The following is a 20,018-nucleotide window of genomic DNA, read 5'->3' as shown; positions in this document are numbered from 1 at the left end:
AACTTCCACGGGTGTAAGCCTGATTTAAAAAGCATACACGGCCCACCCCACCCCCGACCAGACCTGACTGTGGAAGGGTGAGGGCACTCCCTGAAGAAGAGACGAGATTCTCTGATTCTCTGTGGGTAAAAGCTGGAGAACCAACGGTGGGATCTTGGCAAATGCATGCTACTCTCTGGAGACCCATTTCTTTGGGAGTAAAATGAAAAGTGTAGATAAGCTTCTTTCATGGGACTCATTTCAGCCTAAAAAAAAATGTGACTCAAAAGAAATAGGAGAGGACAAGCACTGGCAAGGAAGGAGACAGAAGGAAAATGTTGGGGCTGCTGGTGGGAAGGTAGCAGCCACTATGGAAAACAGTACGGTGGTTCCTCAAAAAATTAAAAATAGAAATACCATACTATCCAGCAACCTGACTTTGGGGTAAATAACCCAAGGAAATAAAAACAGGCTCTCAAAGACATACCTATACTCCCGTATTCACTGCAGGATAAATCCATAATGGCTGAGATACAGAAATAACCTGAGTGTTCATTAATGGGTGACTCAATAAAGAAGATGTGGAATATATCCATATACAGCCACAAGAAGAGAATTCTGCCATTCACAACAACATGGATGGACCTTGAAGGCATTAAGCTAAGTAAAAAAAAAAAAAAAGAAAGAAAAGTCAGGCACAGAAAGACAAATAGCGCATGTTATCACTTCTTATGTGGACTCTTAAAAAAAAAAAGTCCAACTCATAAAGAGTAGAAAAGTGGTTGCCAGGGCCTGGAGGGTCAGAGAAATGGAGAGAGGTTGATAAAAGGGTACACATTTTCAGCTACAAAGTGAGTAAGGTCAGAGGATCTAATGTAAAACACAGTGAGTAGAGTTGAAAATGCTGTCTTGAATAATCGGAACTTGCAAGCAGCGTTTAAATGTTCTCACATACACACAAATAGGTGGGGTGATGGATGTGTTTAACTAGATGAGAGGAATCCTTTCCTAATGTATGTGTCTATTCTAAATGTCTTACAATTGTATTTGTCTATTATGCCTCAATAAAGCTGAAAAAAAAATGATGGCAGAAAAAAAAAATAGGATTCTAGGAAACAAGACAACATCCCTGCAAGTGGGTAGCCCACGTGGCCAACCGACAGTAGACTCTCAACCCGAGGCAGTGATCACGGCTGCTATTGTTCTAACTGTTCTATGAATTACCACGGCCTGGGCCTCGGACAAGGCTTCAGCTTTCTGGCTCTTCAGTTAAGGAAGGCGTTGGGTCTCCGGCCTTAAAACCAAACTTTTCAAAGTTCACGACTTGAGTTTAATGCTAATTCCCTTTCCTGCAGAGCTCATTTCTAGAATGAGCAGCTCAGCTCCAAGTCAGGAGGAAAAGTGGGATGGCCAGGAGCCCAGTCACCTGAGAGCAAGAAGTTCCTATAAGTCACTTTCTTGTTTTTCACGTACCCAACTCTGGCAGATGACCATAACAAACAACTGAAGGACAAACTGATTCAGGCAAACTCTTTGTAACGTTACTCTATTACTTGTCCAGGGCTCCCCGGGGCTATTAAACATCTCCTCTGTAGACCCAATTGAGAACAACGTCTTAAAAGCATTCCTAAATGTCTTCTTGCTTTGGGAAGTATTAGGGGACAAACCCCGCAGACAAATTAGCATAAACATTATCATGGAAACGAAAGAAATGTTACCTAAAACGGGCCTGATATCTACATGCAGACGCTAGCACAAAGTCTGTGGAGTGAACAAGACATCAGGTGTATCAAGAAATGAACTTTACCATCACTGTTGAAAAACACATTTCCCTGGGGAGTTCCGTTACGCGATTCATGAATGGACCGAGTACAGTATATTTAGCTCATTTCCAAAGAACCAGGTTTAAGACCAAATGCACTCCTCTTGGGCTGATTAGCTCAGCAAGTTGCCAGCATAACTTAACGAGACCCATCTCTGGTGCCGTGCCTAGCTGGGTGAGTTCACACCAGTGCTTTTCACACTTCAGCGTGCAAACAAATCACCAAGGACACGGTTACAGGGCAGATGCTGATGCAATAGGTCCCGCAGGCTGTGTACATCTAGCAAGCTCCCTGGTAATGCTGGTGTGCCAAGACTCCGTGTATGAAAGGTTTCCACCATGCAGGAGAGCTGTGCTCCTTGGCACGGGGTTCTCCTTCCCCAGGGAGGAAGGAGTAAAACAGAAGGTACCTACTGTGCGCTGGCTACTGAGCTGGGCCCTCCCGGCACCACCTGCAACTCCCAGCCACCCCAGGCCACAGGCCCCCCACTATCAGCACTAGGCGGTCAACAGTGGCAGGCCATTCAGTGAGATGGGCACATGGCCCCAAGCAAGCGTTCGGCTGGAAAAAAGAAGAGGGGGTGAATCCCTCTAGCAAGGACAGAGTGTGATTACCCTCATCACTAATCTGAAAGGCACTTGTGAGTCTTCCTAGTTTTATTTAGCTGCCTCCTGCTGTGATTCTGAGTCAAAACAGGAACAACGTGCCTAATTTGTAATATTATCCTGCGATGTCAGGGCTGTGGTTAGCTTTGATTAGAAATCCTAGACCCAATACGCTCCCCTTCCTCTGTGAAGGCATGCGGACGATGAGGCTCAGAGTCCAGCAAAGCAAGCCCCTCCGTGTATGCGAGAGGGGTCTCAATGCTCTGCTGGCATGCCATGGTCAAAACCCGACCGCACGACCTCAGTGCCGGAGGAGACCTAGGCACCGCACAGTCCTGGCCCAGGTCTTAACCAAAAGTGCCAAACCTGTACAAAACGCCCAACGAACTCCAGCAGCGAGGAGTGACTCCCCACGCTGTACTGGGCACTGACACTGATGTAAGGGCTCCGCACGCATGCATCTATTCAATTCTGACAACATCACAACACCGCCCCAGCCCCCAACCCTGCCCTTTAATTTCCATTTCATACCCAAGAGGACTGAAGCAGGGAGACATCAGGTAACTGGCCCAAGGTGGCAAAGCTCATAAGTAGTAGAACAGGCCATCGATGCAGGGAACCCACCCCGGGCTCCCACTCTTAACCAATTACACTACACCGTTTCTCTTTCCTAAAACAGCAAAAAAAATCATCTCCTTGCTCTGAGCGCTGCAAATTGAGTGTCTTCACTGCACTTGGAAACCGTTTATGGAATGAATAAAGCCGAGTGGTTGTGTTTGATTCTTAAAGGTTCAGTGGGAGATCGATCCCCGCATAATGTCTCTGCAAAGTGGATGTGTCATCTGCAAGTAAACAGGACAGCTGTTTGCTCAGGGTTCCCTCCTCCCACATTCTATGCTCGGTCCTGGAGCCTCACAGGTCTCCTCTGACTAGCAGCTGTCACGAGGCCATCAAGAAGGACTAACACAACCACCCGCTCTTCTAGCTGGAATCTTCGGTCTGGGGGAGTCCAGGGGCGGACTGGGACTTCTCAGAATTCTACACAACACCTTTTAGCAAGAGAGAATCTTTCAGAGACAGGATTCATTCTCGCTGAATGTCAGCTATCGTGGCTAATAGCCCTGGAAATAAGATCTACATTTAAAAGGAAAACCATGTGGCTTACCTTTTGCCCTTAAATATTTAAGAACAATGGAAGATGTGAGTAATTATCACTCACAGCGTTTGCAGATCAGAAATCTGGCAACAAGAACAGAGCACCGTACGAATAAAAATACAGCATAAAACACTTTATAGTGTTTGTGTTTGACATCTTATTTGACGCAGAATGGAGAAATAAAAATTGCTTCAAGACATTTCATTCCTCAGCATAAGAAAGAGATGGTGGCAGTAAGAAGGGATGTGGATCCCCAAATGTTGCTAATTATGTGGCGTTTTACATGGAGGAATTATCCCACTGCAGAGAAGGGAGATGCCTAAAAGGCAAACACTCCCTGGAGCATTTTAAGAGACTTTGAAGTCATCCAGACAATCCAGTCATCAGCTGTGCTGGATTTCCTGCGTTGTAAATGAGAAACTGCCTTTATGCTGATTATCTTACCTCATAAGGAAAGAAATAGTCTGATAATGAATAAGAGGGAAAGTACAGACATGGGCCCATGATGATCACCTGAGTTGAAATATACTGCAAACTGAAGTCATTAATATCTTCTTCTTCTTTTTTTTTTTAAGAAGAATTTTGGCCCCTCTTTTTTTTTAATGTTTATTTATTTTTGAGAGAGAGAGAGAGAGAGAGAGAGAGAGAGAGAATGAGAACACAGGCTGGGGTGGGGCAGAGACAGAGAGGGAGACAGAGGATCCAAAGCAGCCTCTGGGCTGTCAGTGCAGAGTCGGATGTGGGGCTCCAACCCATGAACTGTGAGATCATGACCTGGGCCAAAGTTAGACACCTAACTGACTGAGCCACCTAGGTGCCCCTGAAGTCATTAATACCTTAAAAGCTTATAGTAATACAACTATATATTCAACTTTGAGGCCATTTACTAACTTTTGTCCCTTCTGGACAGAATAAACTCTTCCACTGTGGATAAACCAGTTTGCAAAAGGAGAGAAAAGTTTCATCGATGGCAATAAACCTGTTTGGATAGTCTACTATTAGAGATTAATCCCTTAACCTTAGACTGGGAGTTCTTTGAAAAGGTGAACTACTTGGGGAAGGTTCATGTGTTAAGTCAGTATATCAGGTGTTACCATGCTTTAGTGTGATTTAACACAGTTATATCTTCCCACCTAACTCAAATTACACAAGAAAAATGAGACAAATGGATCATAGGATGAGAAAATAGGAGGGAGGGGTGATTTTCGAAAGTGTTGTGCTGACAAGATGAACGTGTCTGACTCTGTACAGAGAATCTGGAATAGGTAAGGGGTTAGACAAGAAGCGGGGAATGGGAGTTGGCGAAAGACAGAGAGAGAGAAAAAGGTGGGTCAGCAGTGCTCATGAGCACCATACACAAAGCATGAGACCTCGTTTTCCATCGCTGCGATACACATAGCAGCAGGGATGCTGCATAAACCCAGAACTTGTGTTCTAAAAGGATTTTTTATTGAATCAGACCTCCTTGGGGCTGAAATCTCTCTTACAGAAATATTAGCACAAATGTACAAGACATTTTTGCAACGATATTCAATGTAGGATTAAGTGGAAAAATGGAGACAACTAAATAATCTACCAACAGGGAATGGTTAAATCCCTGTTGGGATGGTTAATGTGGATTAACCATCCACATTATGGAACTTCTAGACAATAATTAAAAGGCAGGCATTATATCCATATGTATTGTCTTATTTAAAAGGAGAAGTAAGGGGGCTGGGTGAAAAAATACTGTCAAACAATATTTATAGTATGATCAACTATTTGCACTGAAAGGTGAATGAGGGTATGGGATGGATAGATGGATGGATGGATGGATGGATGGACGGACAGACAGATGCATGGATTGAAGGAAGGAAGGAAGAGAGAGGGGGAGGAAATAGGGAAACAGAGGAGATAAGGAAGGATAATATGAATGGATGACAGAGACAAGTATGCATCCAACAAACTATTCATATTGATTATCTACTGGGTTGGGAGTGAGGAGAGGAAACTTACGTACTTCCATTTAAAATTTTTACAGGCTGTGGATTGTCTGAATTTTTGATAAGGAACACATACTATTTTTGTGGTTAAAAATCACTGAATAGTGGTTTAAACTGAAGGAATAGTGTGTGCTCTCTTTTTAAGCTGAGTGAATGTTGAACTTCAAAGATGGAGGCAAGACTCTAATCTCATCTTTCCCTATAAATCCTGGGTCATTATTTTCTGTCTGCATTTCAGCTCTCCTCAGAGACGGGGCATTAATAAGTACCCTTCAGACAAATCCTGAGAACAGGTACACAAAATTTCCTGACTTAATTCAAAGTTAAGTCTTCAAAGTAAGACAGCCTCCTCCAATCTCTAGACCAGTAGTTCTCATATTTCAGCGGCATCAGAATCACCTGGGGGGCTTATTCAAACACAGATTTCGGGGCCTGCACCCAGCGTTTCTACTTCCATAGTCTGGGGTGGGGACCCGGAATCTGCGTCGCTGACAAGTTTTCAGGTGATGCTGCCGCGGCTGCTCCAGGGACCGCACAGAGAGCCACTGCTGTCGGGGAAGAAACTGGTTGCAGGCCAAGAAGAATGTGGGCCCTATGAGCCAGACTGGCTCTGGGCCAGGACCAGCCCTGTTACTCCTTAAGCACCTCGTCCCGCCAGGTGCCTGGTTCCTAATCCACAGAGCGTAAGCTCCCTGTCTAGTCCCAGAAGGATGGAGCCTGAGACTCTGGACACAGAGGAAGCGGGGCTCCAGACACTTAGGGGAAGAAGACTCACCTTCTGAGAAGATGATGTAGTCATTGCATTCATCGGTGCTACAGGAACACATAAAGAAAGTCTCGCCCAACACCTTTTTTTCCTTCATAATACACTTGGGAGAAGCAGAGTCTTCAAGAGCAATTCCATGGTAGGTAACCTTGGGGTCATGGCAAAGCGTCTCTAGGGTTATGTTCTCATCATTCTTTCTCCTAGGGTGCAAAGGGGAGAAAAAAAGAGGACGGATAAATACGGTCTTCTGGGCAGAAAAGCAATCTGGCCTGTGTTGCCTTCACAAAGTTGTTCTAACAATGGCAGCTGGTTCCTGTTCTCCAGCATTAACAGGCTGTCCTCCAGTCCCCTGTGCTTTTTCTACTCATTTTGGTTTTTCCATTGCGTAGTCTCAAAACCCATTTATGTCCGTAAGCACGAAGGCTTTCCTTGGAGGCTGTCCTGCTGGAGAATAGTACACATTATGTCTTAATTAAATCAGTAGAAAGGAAGGCACGGTAAACGGAAGATTGCTAGGGACTCAGGATTAAACCTTCCATCCTGAACGCACCACCGGGCTCATGCCGTATCCCCAGTTTATCTGGCAGGATGAGGGTCATGTCTAGCTTCTACAATGTTCTCACTGGGCCCCAGAGCACTATGAGCGAGGGCGTGTTCCGTGTCAGCTTATTGCTGGGCTGAGCAAACGGAACAAACTTCCTAGAGGAAGGACTGGCAGTTTCCCGACTCATAGAAAGGGAAAGAAGAGGAAAAAAAAAAAAAAAAGAAAACACACGGGAAAGAATTGCAAGGTGTTCTTCATGTACAGTTCGGTGAAATAGTTTATGCTGTCTTAAACAAATTACTTCTACATTTAGTATCCCTTCACATCACATATTTGAAGCCTAACTCAGCGAAGGGCTCAGAGAATCTCCCACGTGGCATTTTACTTAGGCCCTAGAAAATGCTCAGCTGGCTGTATGTGTACATTACATTTAAAAGTGACATGATTAGGGGCGCCTGGGTGGCTTGGTCGGTTGGGCGTCCGACTTCGGCTCAGGTCATGATCTCACGGTCCATGAGTTCGAGCCCCGCGTCGGGCTCTGTGCTGACAGCTCAGAGCCTGGAGCCTGCTTCCGATTCTGTGTCTCCCTCTCTCTCTGCTCCTCCCCAGTTCATGCTCTGTCTCTCTCTGTCTCAAAAATAAATAAACGTTAAAAAAAAATAAAAAAATAAAAGTGACATGATTAATGTCCACTGTTATAATTGCAAAAGCCAAAATAAAACTCTGGCATCCTTGAAAATGTGCATCATTTTCTGCCTGTTTCAATCTGCTCCTCATAAAGTTGCCATCTTGGAGGACTGTGTCCAACACCAAGGTTGGTTTGACCTCTTTCCTCCCATCTCTGACCTCTTCAGATGCAAAATACGTGTGGTCTTGAAAGGTAGTCTCTATGTCTGGAGCGGGGGTTGTCTAGGGAAGGGTCAATAAGGCCTCAATGACCATCAATTTGCAAATATAATCTCCCGTGGGAAGGATTCTGAATGCGTGCAATTGAGTGCACACGCGTGCCCACATGCCCACACACACTCACCAGCTGCTCCCCTCCCGGCAACAAGCTAACTGCCTGCAGCAAGGCAAATGGGAGGCAGGTTGGAAGCAAGAAGCAGCTGAGGTACAGCCCTCACCTGGAAAACAGGTAGGCCATGTCCACAGGGGAAGAGCAACTTTAACAGTACCACCGCTAGGGTATTAAATTCCAGGACACTAACGGGCAATATGTCAACAAGGATAAGAAGAGCAGAAGTAAGGGTACAGATAGAACGGTCCAACCAGGAATACAGACAGCATGTCTGGCATCCACGCAACCTAGGGTTGGCTCCCGCAAAGGCAAACGGGCCCTTGGCGAGAGAGCTCAAGGGTTCTGGAACTAACCTCCAGCAGGCACAAGGGAAGCACGCCCTTGCTGAGCAGGTCCCTCCTGGTAAAGGAAATGCCACAATCAGAATCCTTACTCTAGGGTGGCTAGCAGGGAACAAAGTGAAACCCAACTTGGCATGATCACACAACGAACCATGCCTATTTAAAAAACCCACTTATCCTTCACCCCAAAGCTACTGAAAGTCTTGGCAAAAATGGCAGGCATGAAGCAAGAGCACCTCCCTCCCTGCCCCCACCGCGAGGGGGTGTGTGTGTGGTGTGCGTGCCCAGAGATGGTTGCTTTTTGGTTCGGGTAACAAACTGAAGGTTGAGTCTTCTGTGCCCCCCAAGTAAAAGTATGGTGTCTCTTCCTTGTGAAGCTTCTAGAGCCCAACAAATGGAAGGAGGAAGGAACTGTGGGCCGTGAAGGAAAGCTGCTGTATAATCCCTGGGCAGCTCCTGAGCCTCTTGCCTGCCATCTCCTCGCTGCTTAGAGAACTAAAATTGCAGAGAGGAAATTCAATTAGAATACTTGAGTCTGGGGAAAGTCCTTAACTGCTTTCTCCACTCACTCCTGTAACAGTGCTCCCTGGCAGGCAAAGCCAACTCTGAAAAACATCTTCAGATACAGTTGAGCATAGGAAGGGAGAATACGATGGAATAAATACAGACTTCTTTGTGCTGAAACATGTGCTCTGAGCCACTAAAGGGGTTTGTCAACATCCACTCAAAAACAGAAACACAATAATGAAATTAACTTTGGGTCCAAATTATTTTTATCCTTGGCAAGAACGTACGCGTCTGACACGGTATGGGGGCGCAGCTGACATCAGTTAAATGAACAAATGAGTCAATGAATGAATGAAAAGAACACCACGACGAAAAAGGCACTGGCATGCACGAGCAGGGGTAGAGCCTTTCCATTTCCACATCTGGCTGTTAGCTGGGCTTCCCTGGAAACGGACCTTAAGGCGAGATTTCTGCGGCGAGTTTCTGGAGAGGCACCTGTAAGGGATGAAGGAAGGAGCACTTCCTACAGCAGGAGCTGAGCCACAATGCAGGTCACAGCAAATGACTCCCTGATCCCTCAGAAGATGTAAAGCTAAAATGGCCAGTCAGGGCGGTCCCAAAGGAGGCAACGCGGCCTGGCATTTTGGACCCTGGAGTCAATCAGTCACGGGAGGCTGGCTCCCCATGGGGAGGGGCAAATTTGAGCAGAGGCCACGTGAGGGCAGAAGCTCCAGTTGGTGGAGGGAGGGAAATTAGCTGGAGGGACTCGGGTGATCCCTCAGCGGCGACTGGTGCCAGCAGCTGAGGGGGTGAGGGCTTCAGTGCGGAGGAGGGTGGGCAAGATGTGCGACAGCACCTCTCACTTCCCTTTCTCTTTACCGACACTCCACCCCCACGGGAGGATTTGTCTTTGCTGAGACAGGTAGAAAAACAACACTGGCTGTATTAACTCTTCATGGTGGGCACACCAAGGAAACAGGGAGGTCTCCTCCCCGCTACATGCTCGCATCCTCTGAGACAGCGAGTAACGCCTCGTTCCAGAGATTGGAATTTCACAGCGACTCGATTCACGTGCCATCAGTGGGGCTTGGGCCACAGGTCAAAATATCTATCAGATGAGCCTGTCTGGGGTCGCAGAAGTAAACTCTCACGTCACGGTGGAGATTTAAGTAAAGGTGATCAGCAGAGACCAGACGCCAAGGAGGAAGCTTTGAGGCCATAACAGTCTGGTGCCTCAATCTTTCCTGCATTCGACTCGATGGGTGGTCCCCCAGCCTCCCCTGCACTTTGACTCCTCAGACAAGGAAGCCTGTTTTGCTGGTAGGAAACCACAAGTGTGAAAATGTTCACACTTATACTGCAGGCCGATCCCTTGTTCATTTGACGGATCCTCTTTCTGCCCTTCAGAATGATGGAGAACGAGTTTATTATAGTTTCCCCTTGAGCGGCCATCCAACGTCTCTCAACAGAGCCCATGACTTCTCTTTACTGGGCTCACCACGTCTGATTGTGAGGAACAGCTGACACATCACAAGCTTCCTAAGCCTGCAAGCGTACCGGCCCCTCTTCCTCTGAACACGATCTTTGTCAAAACACCTTTCACAAAGACGGTGCTCAGAACTGGACCTGATGAGGTTGGCAGGTAGAGCAAGCCGTCACGACAGCTACTGGCTGTTAACATTCTTGGAGTTCTTAAGAAACTCGTTCATCCCCTGGTATGTATCGAAATTTGCAAGCTTTCCAGATCTATCATCAAGGCTAACTGTATGTGGTCTGGAGAAAGTCTCAAAAGACTTTTTCTCCAAAAGGCGGTGGGGTGGGTGGTGGGGGGTGGTGCAGGGAGACATTTGGGTTTATCTTCTCATTCGCCGGGATGCCGGGGTGGCTCAGTCGGTTAAGCGGCCAGCTTCGGCTCAGGTCATGATCTCACACGGTCTGTGAGTGCGAGCCCCGCGTCGGGCTCTGTGCTGACAGCTCAGGGCCTGGAGCCTGCTTTGGATTCTGTGTCCCCCACTGCTCTCTGCCCCTCCCCCACTCGTGCTCTGTTTCGCTCTCTCAAAAATAAATAAATGTTAAAAAAAACTAAGAAAATATATATATATATAGATAGATAGATAGATAAGATATTCTCATTTGCCAACTGGCTAGGAAACGCATAGGTTACTTAAGAAAAAATTGGCTGACAAATTTAAAACATCAGAGTAAGTCTGCAAATGCTGTATTTCATTAATGAATTTATACATTTTATAAAAGAGGACTCTTTTAATCTCTATTTTCCTTTTATCTCTTGCTCTTACTCCCAATCCCAAACTATGAATGAATCAAAGGATTTATGAGCACCGTGTGTGTGTGTGTGTTTGTGTGTGTGTGTGTGTGTGTGTGTGTGTGTATGTGTTGAAGGGGGAATGAGAGAGAGAGAAAGAGAGCGAGAGAGAGAGAGAATATGAAGGCAATGTGATCTAAGAAACAAGCAGTTCTGATCCCAGAGCAAGATGGAGTATGTAGCCCAGTGGTGCTGTGAGTAACATGGCCAGGACTTCTGACTAATGAATGGGCTGTTTTTCTGGTTCTCCTAAGAACTTCCCTGTTTTTGACAAGGTCTTTCCTCTTTACACAGCCCCCTTTCATCCCCTCTCCTCCCATAAAACAAGACTGACATTGCCTCAGAGAAACAAAGCTCCTGGTATCACTCTGGGGTACCGAGCGGGAGGTTGTCAGTTAAAACGACAAGTGGCAAATGTCTCTCCTTCATACAAGGAAGGGGTCCCAGACTTACTGTAAATATTTAAGGCCATCTTATACACTGTCACACCCACATGTAAACAGAGCCACAGGGGTGTGTGTGTATCTGAAAACATACAGAATATCTCCGGAAGAGAGGCTGCCTGAGGGAAAGGGACAAGTCAGGGGGCCAGGGGACACCCTGACTTTATGCATGGCAGCGCACATCACTTAGAAAAGAGAGAAAAGGCAGATTTTTAGAGGCCACCTTACCAGACGGCCAGACAGACTTCGTGTGGCCTCTCGCAGATAGACGTGATGCTGCAGTTGCTCAGGCAGGATTTCTGGCTGTCACAGGTGGAAGATCTCACATCACAAAATTTGCACAATTGCGGAAACTTGATGATACCATTGTTGTCGGTGACCATCATGCCATTGTTAACTGGGGAGGGAAAAGCAGGACACATGAAGTGAGTATCTAACTGCTAGGCAGCCTGCCAGCGAACCCCTGATGATGTGTTGCAATTTCGAACGAAATAAAATAATGCCTTTTTGTCAGATCAGAATTTCCTTCACACAGGCGATTCGTAACGAAAGCCATTTCAGGGTGGTGGTGGCCAGGGCGGGGGGATGTCTGAGTAACTTCTTGATTTTGTCAGTGGTTACCTAAGGCACTCTATCTACAAACTATCATGCCATCCAGAAACAGCGAACTGATCGGTCTACTGCATAGTTCTGGGTGCTGGAAGCACAGAGAACACTACCTTAAGGAAACCATCATTTAGCTGAGTGGACAGACAAGGAAACAAATGAGGGTAGGGTAACCCAAAATAGAAACACAGAAGATACAGGATCCTAACGAGGGCCACCACTTAGATGGGCCGAGAGAGGTCACAATGGAGCAGAGTTGTGCGGTACAAAAGCGTGTTGGCCAACTCAGAGGAGACACTGTAGGTGAGGCAGAACACTGCCGTCAGTCTCCTCACCTGCATGGGAAAAGCTACAAGGGCGTTCTTGGCCAGAGACTGGTTCTAACTTCTCCCCATTGCCTTGAAGGAAATCAGTTAATCAACCAACACTGACTGTCTCTGAGATAGAATCCCCAAAATTGGCAAGGCTCCAGGCGCCGGAGTCCCGCAGGTGAGTGAAAGGTGAGTTCTACTTCGAGAATCTACCACCTGCTACGTCTCTGACTTTATCCACCGCCACACCCCCACCAGCTCCTTCCGGCCTTCCCCGGAAGAAGCCAAGTTCCTTCCTCCCCAGAGCCTTTCACTTGCTATTCCCTTTGTCTGGCTTTTTGTCACCTTCCTGGTCTCCAGTTAATGTGACCTCTTCATCCTAAAGCAACCCACAAGTAACTACCACAGAATTCTGTTGTATCTCCTGCACAACTATCTCAGTCACTTACTTGCTTACAATCTATCCACCAAGATGCAAGCTCCGTGAGCTTTCATCTGCCCTGTTGACACACTGTATCTCTAGTGCCAAGAAGACGACCTGCTACAGAGAAGGTATCCAAAGTATTTGTCAGATGACTACGTGAAGAATGAATACACAAAGGACTAACTATAAGGAGTTCACGTTTGGCTCTTTGTATCAAGTGGGAAAGGATACATAACTTCTTCCTTCAGATTGGGGGGTGGCGGGTGTGATTATACATGCAATATTCATTCACAGTCATCAATAACATATTGAAGACAGACTGTTCTTTGCAAGACACATGCTACATGTTAACAGACATGCAGCATGTGTCTTGCAAAGAACACTACCTTCCCCTTATTTTTCCTGCATGAGATCCATTTCTACTGGCAAAAGTGGAAGTTCAATGGATGAGTTTGAGAGTCGAGAGAAGTAAAACAAGGCTACTGCGGGTTGCAGGGGGAGGGCGCCTGGGTGGCTCAGTCGGTTAAGCGTCTGACTTCAGCTCAGGTCATGATCTCACAGTTTGTGAGTTCGAGCCCCACATCCGGCTCTGTGCTGAGAGCCTGGAGCTTGGAGCCTGCTTCAGATTCTGTGTCTCCCTCTCTCTCTGCCCCTTCCCCACTTGTTCTCCCTCCCTCTTTCTCTCTGTCTCTCAAAAATAAACAACATTAAAAAAAATAAAAAATAAAGACAAGGCTACTAGGCATTTGGTCAACAAACATGAGCTCGGAGACACTTATCAACTGGACTAAGAAAGATTAGGTGCCTAGACCACCTGTAGCACCATAACAGTCACTGGCCATTAGGAAGCTGGGAGGTAAGTTCCTCCCAGGAATCGCCCTTGGAAAAGCCTGAGGAGAGCCTCCCCATCTCCTCCCTGTGTCAAGCATGCTCCTGCCTAAAGCCAAAGGAACGACTTCATCACCCACCCCCTGTCTCTCCCTGTCCCATGAATTTCAGATTTCTGTCATCCACACTTTGCCACGAAACCCTCTTCATCACTTGGGCATAGCACCTGTTTCCTGGGTCTCTAAAAATACAAACATACATAAATTTAAGATTTGCTTTCTTGTGGTAACACTAAATATAGAAGAAGAAGAAGAAGAAGAAGAAGAAGAAGAAGAAGAAGAAGAAGAAGAAGAAGAAGAAAAAGAAGAAGAAGAAGAAGAAGAAGAAGAAGAAGAAGAAGAAGAAAAAAAAAACCAAACCCATTCATCCCTCTCAGGCCTCAAGTTCATTTCAGGAAGTATATTTTTAGGCAACAAACTATTTTGAAATTTGTCTCCCAGACCCAGAGCTCTATGCTAAGCTAAAAATACAGGCTAAAATGCTTTCTGAACCTTGTGTTCAATTTGGGACTAACACGACAATGAATATATATACACACACACACACACACACACACACACACACACACACACACATATATTTGCAATAGTTAGATTTGGATCTATTTATGAAATAACTAACTTAACCCTTTAGATTTCCCTATAAGACATTTGTAAAACAACAAAAAGCTGGAGCATGTTGTATTTATGTGAATTTTTTTTTTTTGGTATAGAGTATGTTTCAGACAGACAAACATGCATTTGCCAGAAGCTTTGTTCTTTTTAAATATAAAATGAAGCCTCCATGAAATGGAATTAAGCCTTCTAGCATTTTAGGATTTTAGCCTGTATTAGCGGTTACCGACTTTGAAGGCATGTTAGAATCAATCGCCTACGGAGCTTTTAAAAGATAATGAGGCCCAGGTCCCACCTCCAGATACACTGATTTAATTATGCTGGAAGGCAGCCTGATTATCAGGATTTTAAGAAGCTGCCTGGATGATTCTAACGTGCACCCAAGGCAGAGAATCCTGACCTAGAATTAACTGAAAACAACATGACCGGCGCAAAACAAACAACCCTCCCACCACACACGCACACACACTTGCGCACACGCACACACACACACACACACACACACGCAACTTCTGTGACCGTAATGGAGCAGCCCCTCCATAAAGCCAGGAGTACCAGCCCCTAAAAGGAGTCCTTCTCAGGGATGGCTAGTGCTCTTCTAACACAAGCTAAGAAGTGTGAGAAAAGTCAGGAGAGGAGTGCAAACAGTGAGTCCACTGTTGGAAGCCACCAGGGCAGCCGCAGACCTGTTGACAAGTAGAAGGGCTTTCGATCTGATGCCTACAAAGCACAATCAACAGTGAAGACACCAAAGAGGGCCATCAAAGAAGAGAAAGGCTAGAGAAGGGCCGCCAAGCCACACAGCGCTGGGGGTGGCATTCCGACCGCAGTCTGTGCAAACGGGGCCCCTGGAGACATGCAGGTCTACAAAGCCGGCTGCCTACGGCAAGACCCAGAAAGGGAAGGCCTTTGCAATGAACCCTGGGAAAAAGGCAAACAGCCAACTTCACTCCCTACTTGGAGGTACAGGTGTGTGTGTGTCGGGGGGGAAGGGACAGTTTACAGTGGGGATTCATACACATCAAACACCTGCTGTGCACCAAAGGATGTTATCACATATCGCGTCGTAAGTACCCAGTGAAGAGGCCTCATCTTTCTCTTTATTATTGTAAAAGCGACCACTGCTAAGGTGAACAGACTTTTTAAGGTTGAGCAGCTGTTTTTTATGTTTTTGTTTTTCTGAAAAATTTGAAAGCCTTTACCCGGGGCATATTCACTATAATTTCTTGCCCTCCTTCTACAGCCAGCCACTCCCTATTCACTGACCTCAGGAGGCTCCCTACCTTGACAACTCCAGCCAGCCAGCAAACATCAGCCTCTGCTTTAAGCCAGTGTTCTCCCTTGTGAATACGTGTGTTGGTGGCATAGAGTGAAATGTAAGGGGCAAAGCTTCTCTTAAGCTTTGTTGGAGGTCATCTAGTTTTGCTAAAAAACTTTATGAAGTCACTCGGAAGAGATGGGGGAGACATACTTAGGAAGTTTTGGCTATCATTTCAGAGGGCTGACTTACAGACTCCCTGAAGACCCACAAGCCCCCCACCGCCGAAGATTCCAAGGACTAGCTCAGAGTCCTCAAGAATCACCGATAGCACCCTAAGTAGCACACCGGTATTCAGAGTTGGGGGGGGGTTCCTGGGGGGGGGGTGCAGGAAGGGCCCTAGTGGCTATTCACTGCGTGCATGATTCCATCTGTGCATTCCAATCAACAGAAGAAGTTACCATTGCAACCTCAGGTATCAAACATCTTAGGTTTGTGAATACGTGTTTGTGAAGCCAAAGTAATGAAAGGTGAGTGGATATATGTGAATCGCCAGGGACAAAGATATTACCCTAAACACCACAACAAAAGCCACCTAATTAACCCCACAGTAGACCCTAACCAACTTCCAAATTACTTCCAATTCGGGTTAAATTACCCTCCTGCATCTTTAGTTAATATGTTCTCATATTAGTGAACATTTTTAGTGTCTCTATGCCCTCTGTGCACAGCTGACCATCTTCAGGGAATTTTCTACCCATACCAGGCAAATCAGCTATTCATAATGTCCCCCAGAAAGAGGCTCCAATAAGAACATCTCTCACCTAGAAAGTCATTCGCTAAAGGAAGTGAGCCTGGGTAGCCTCCTTCAGCATATGATGGGGTCACATGGCACACCGCATTTCACTTCTCTTCAAACAAACCCATGAGTAATACCAAGACCTTCAGTCTAGGTCATACTGCCTTCCTCATTTTAGGGCACATTTTCCCCAAACTCATTGCCTGGAGACACAAGTTCCAGGTCTTGAGAATATGAAATGAGTAAAAGCTTAGCTGTGTCTATTTCTGGAACACCCCTGTTGTCTTTGGAGGTTAGTGATGAGCAGCCTAATAAGGCTTAGACTTATTCCAGATAAATATTAGATATGACTATCGGATAGGAATTCTTAGACCGTTATCTTTGGAATGGTGGCAACTGTTAACTGAAGTACTAGGTGAAATCTCAAGATTCTACACATAATCTTAAACACTTCGCCAGAAATGCACTCCCGTGTGTTTGAATTCATGCATCTATCTCTTGTTGCCTAGTGATGCGTTTTGGGGGGCACTTAAGAATGAATTCGTTCTACAAACACCTGTGGAGGTCTTGTTTAGTGCTATTTATTTCAGAGCAGGACCACTAAAATTGATACAATTACCTGCAGCATCTCAAAGAATAATCCATGGCAACTGGTGAACAGAACTCCACATGCTTCTGAGAAGTGCTTCTCAGATGTTACGAGGGGCACAAAGATTTGGGGAATATGTTTAAACCTCCAGGTGTGGGCTACTGTATTGGCTCATGCAATTGTGGGGCTTGCAAGTCCAAAATTTAGAGGGCAGGCCAGGGCTTGGAAACCCAGGCAAGAATGAATGCTACAGCACTGAGACAGAATTTCTTCTCGGGGAAAGCTCTTCTGCTCCCAAGGTCTTCCAACTGGTTGGATGAGGCCCAATCACATTACCCCGGGTAATGTGACTTGACTTAGCGTCAACTGATTACAGTTGTTAATCACATCTGCAAAGTACCTCCACAGCAACACCCGGGTTAATGTTTGATTGAAGAGCTGGGCCCTGTAACCTAGCCAAGTACTCATTAAACTGAGCATTACAGGTAGAAACGGAGACCATTCCCAGATTCTGCTGATGCCGCTGGTTCACGTGTTGAGGAGGAAGGCTAGGGGGAACCCAGTTTTTGCCTGGCCATTATTTCCCCTTCTCCACTCATACTGGATCCAGAAAAATTAAATACCGTTCCTCACCTTTTTTACAAGCGTGTCTCATCTTACAGTTCTTTCCATCTGCTTTTCTCTTGAGCCTGGCCTCTTAAACGATCACAGGCCCAGAGGCTCTGATCACCATATGGGCCCAGAATTGAAAGACTTGTTCTCTGAAAGAAGGTTTTTAATTGCAGTTGGCATTTTGGAGTCAGACACTGAGGCGACCATCTGGCAGACAGCCGCCATGGTCTGTGATGCTGGCAACAAATGCCCCACGGCCCCCGAGACCAGGTGGGACAAGTGTATTGGCCCGTCACACACGTCCTCCCTCCAGAACAAAGCAGCAAGTCAAGCAGCCTCAGAGCAGGCCCTTCATAACTCTTCACGGAAGAAAGACATTTCCAAGGGAATAAAATACTTCGGCCTATGACTATAAACAAACAAATAACACCTCGTGATTAAGTCGAAGATATTTTAGGAATATTTTTCTTCTCTACAGCATAGCTGGAAATCGTAACACAACACAATACCTTCTATTTTAGTTTTAAAAGTATTTTAACCGCCATTCCCTAAGTAATTGTAAATATCTGGAGAGCAGGGGAGGTGGGCTCTTCTTCAAGTGATAGTCCCGCACGGTCTCTGAAGGACCAGGATGAGTCCTAGAGAAACCATCACTTAGTTAACTTGGAGACCAGCGTATGGGCAGGAAAGAAACAGACACAAGTGGCCTGAATACATCAATTCTTTTTGTGCAAATGTTCTATGATAATACTTTTAAAAAACCTTCCAAGGATGACCGAAACAATACTCGAAAATCTCTCTGAAATGGTGGAAAAATCATTCTAGTCAAAAACCTAATAAGAAAAGATGTATCCTTTCACATTGAAATTGCCTACCACATGGCCAACCTTTAAGGATCTGTCAAACGTCTGTGATATTCTCCACGTCCCAAGAGATTTAAAACAAACATCTGCCCTCCTGGGGCTTACCTTCTAGTTGGAGAAGCAGAATTATCAAATGTAACTGACTTGTCTTTAAATGCAGGCATGAGGTCAAAAAAAGGAGAGAGACTGGCACAGGAATACCCAGTTTTATGGGGGGTGGGGGGTGGGGATCGGTCCCTGAAGAATGGGTGGCTTTGGCAAGGGAAGGACAAAAAGGCACTCTGCGGGGCGCCTGGGGGGCTCAGTCGGTTAAGCGTCTGACTTCGGTTCAGGTCATGATCTCATGGTCCGTGAGGTCGAGCCCTGTGTTGGGCTCTGTGCTGACAGCTCGGAGCCTGGAGCCTGCTTTGGATTCTGTGTCTCCCTCTTTCTCTCTCCTCCCCTGCTCATGCTCTGTCTCTCTCTTCTCAAAAATAAATAAACGTTAAAAAAATTTTTAATTTAAATAAAGGCACTCTGGGCTGCGCAAATAGCTCAGACCAGGAGAGTCTGAGCAGAGATGAGCTCTCTGAAGACAGAGAATCATTCATCAAATAGGCATCCTGCATTTGAGTGGCACATGCATGTTCTGGTGTGTATGCTATTCACAGGACTGGCTCGGTAAGTGAGATTTACAAAAGGCAAGGAGAGTTGGGAAGGCAGAGCAAAAGCCCCGGGAGCAGAAGCACAGGAGGCAAGAACTGAATCTCAGGCATAGTCTGCCTCCTCTCATAGTAGAAATATTCTAATCTAGAAATGAACTGAAGAAACTCCAGGCCTGGTTTAAAAACTTAAAAGTCAGGGGCTGGCAAGTAAACTAATGAATCTGAACAGTTGTCAACCATCCTAATAAAACTCCAGCCTAAATTCACTAAAAAGTAGGTAACTGTGAATAAATCGGAGAGGAGGGGTGTGTGTGTGTGCGTGTGTGTGTGTGTGTGTGTGTGTGCGCGTGTGTGTGTGTTCCCTCCCTTTTTGACTTGTTCAGTGGAGGGAGTTAGCTTTGAAGGTTTGGGTTTCTTTATTTTTTTTTTTCTTTAGCCTTTTTGGCTAAAATGAGTCGAATTGTTCACTATGGATTGTTTCAAGGAAACTGCATAAACCAATGTAGGGACTTGTATTCACCAAACAAATAAATGAAGGGATTAAGCTATGTTTCAAAGGGATTAATCCAATAGGGCATTTTACATTGAAAACTTGACTGTACCTTTAAAGGAGGATTTTAAAATTCTGATTTACAGGGAGATTTTTTAAAGCCATATATAGACTAAAACAAGTTGCAGCTGAATGGAAAAGTAATTGGCATTTTCTAGTGACAAACATAAAATAACTGAGCTAGAGTTTGATTGCAAACTTCTCAACTGAACACTCCCCAACCCCTATAGTTCCAAATAGCTCCCAATATGCACACTCTGTTTTCTTGCTTAGCCCTGAATTTCTTGGATCACTGAGGATGAAGTGCAGCTTGAGTTCTCCGAAAACACTTGCTGCATTTGCTTTTGGGGGGGGGGGGGCGGTGGCGGGTATA

General features: G+C 45.7%; 1 protein-coding gene across 2 annotated transcripts in view; it reads right to left on the bottom strand.

Moving 5' to 3' along the window:
• TGFBR2 (transforming growth factor beta receptor 2) overlaps nt 1-20,018 on the bottom strand; it is an 89,670-nt gene that overhangs the window by 40,571 nt on the left and 29,081 nt on the right. For both annotated transcript variants that reach the window (XM_053221554.1, XM_027040856.2), the window contains exons 2-3: nt 11,716-11,884; nt 6,321-6,511 (exon numbers count right to left, since the gene is read on the bottom strand). In XM_053221554.1, the coding sequence (XP_053077529.1) occupies nt 6,321-6,511; nt 11,716-11,884 (360 nt within the window). The remainder of the gene's footprint in view (nt 1-6,320; nt 6,512-11,715; nt 11,885-20,018) is intronic.

This window comes from Acinonyx jubatus, chromosome C2 (genome assembly GCF_027475565.1).
Source record: "Acinonyx jubatus isolate Ajub_Pintada_27869175 chromosome C2, VMU_Ajub_asm_v1.0, whole genome shotgun sequence".
Classification (NCBI taxonomy): domain Eukaryota; kingdom Metazoa; phylum Chordata; class Mammalia; order Carnivora; family Felidae; genus Acinonyx; species Acinonyx jubatus.
The sequence above is the reverse complement of the archived record's forward strand: the minus strand, read 5'-3'. Positions and strand labels throughout refer to the sequence as shown.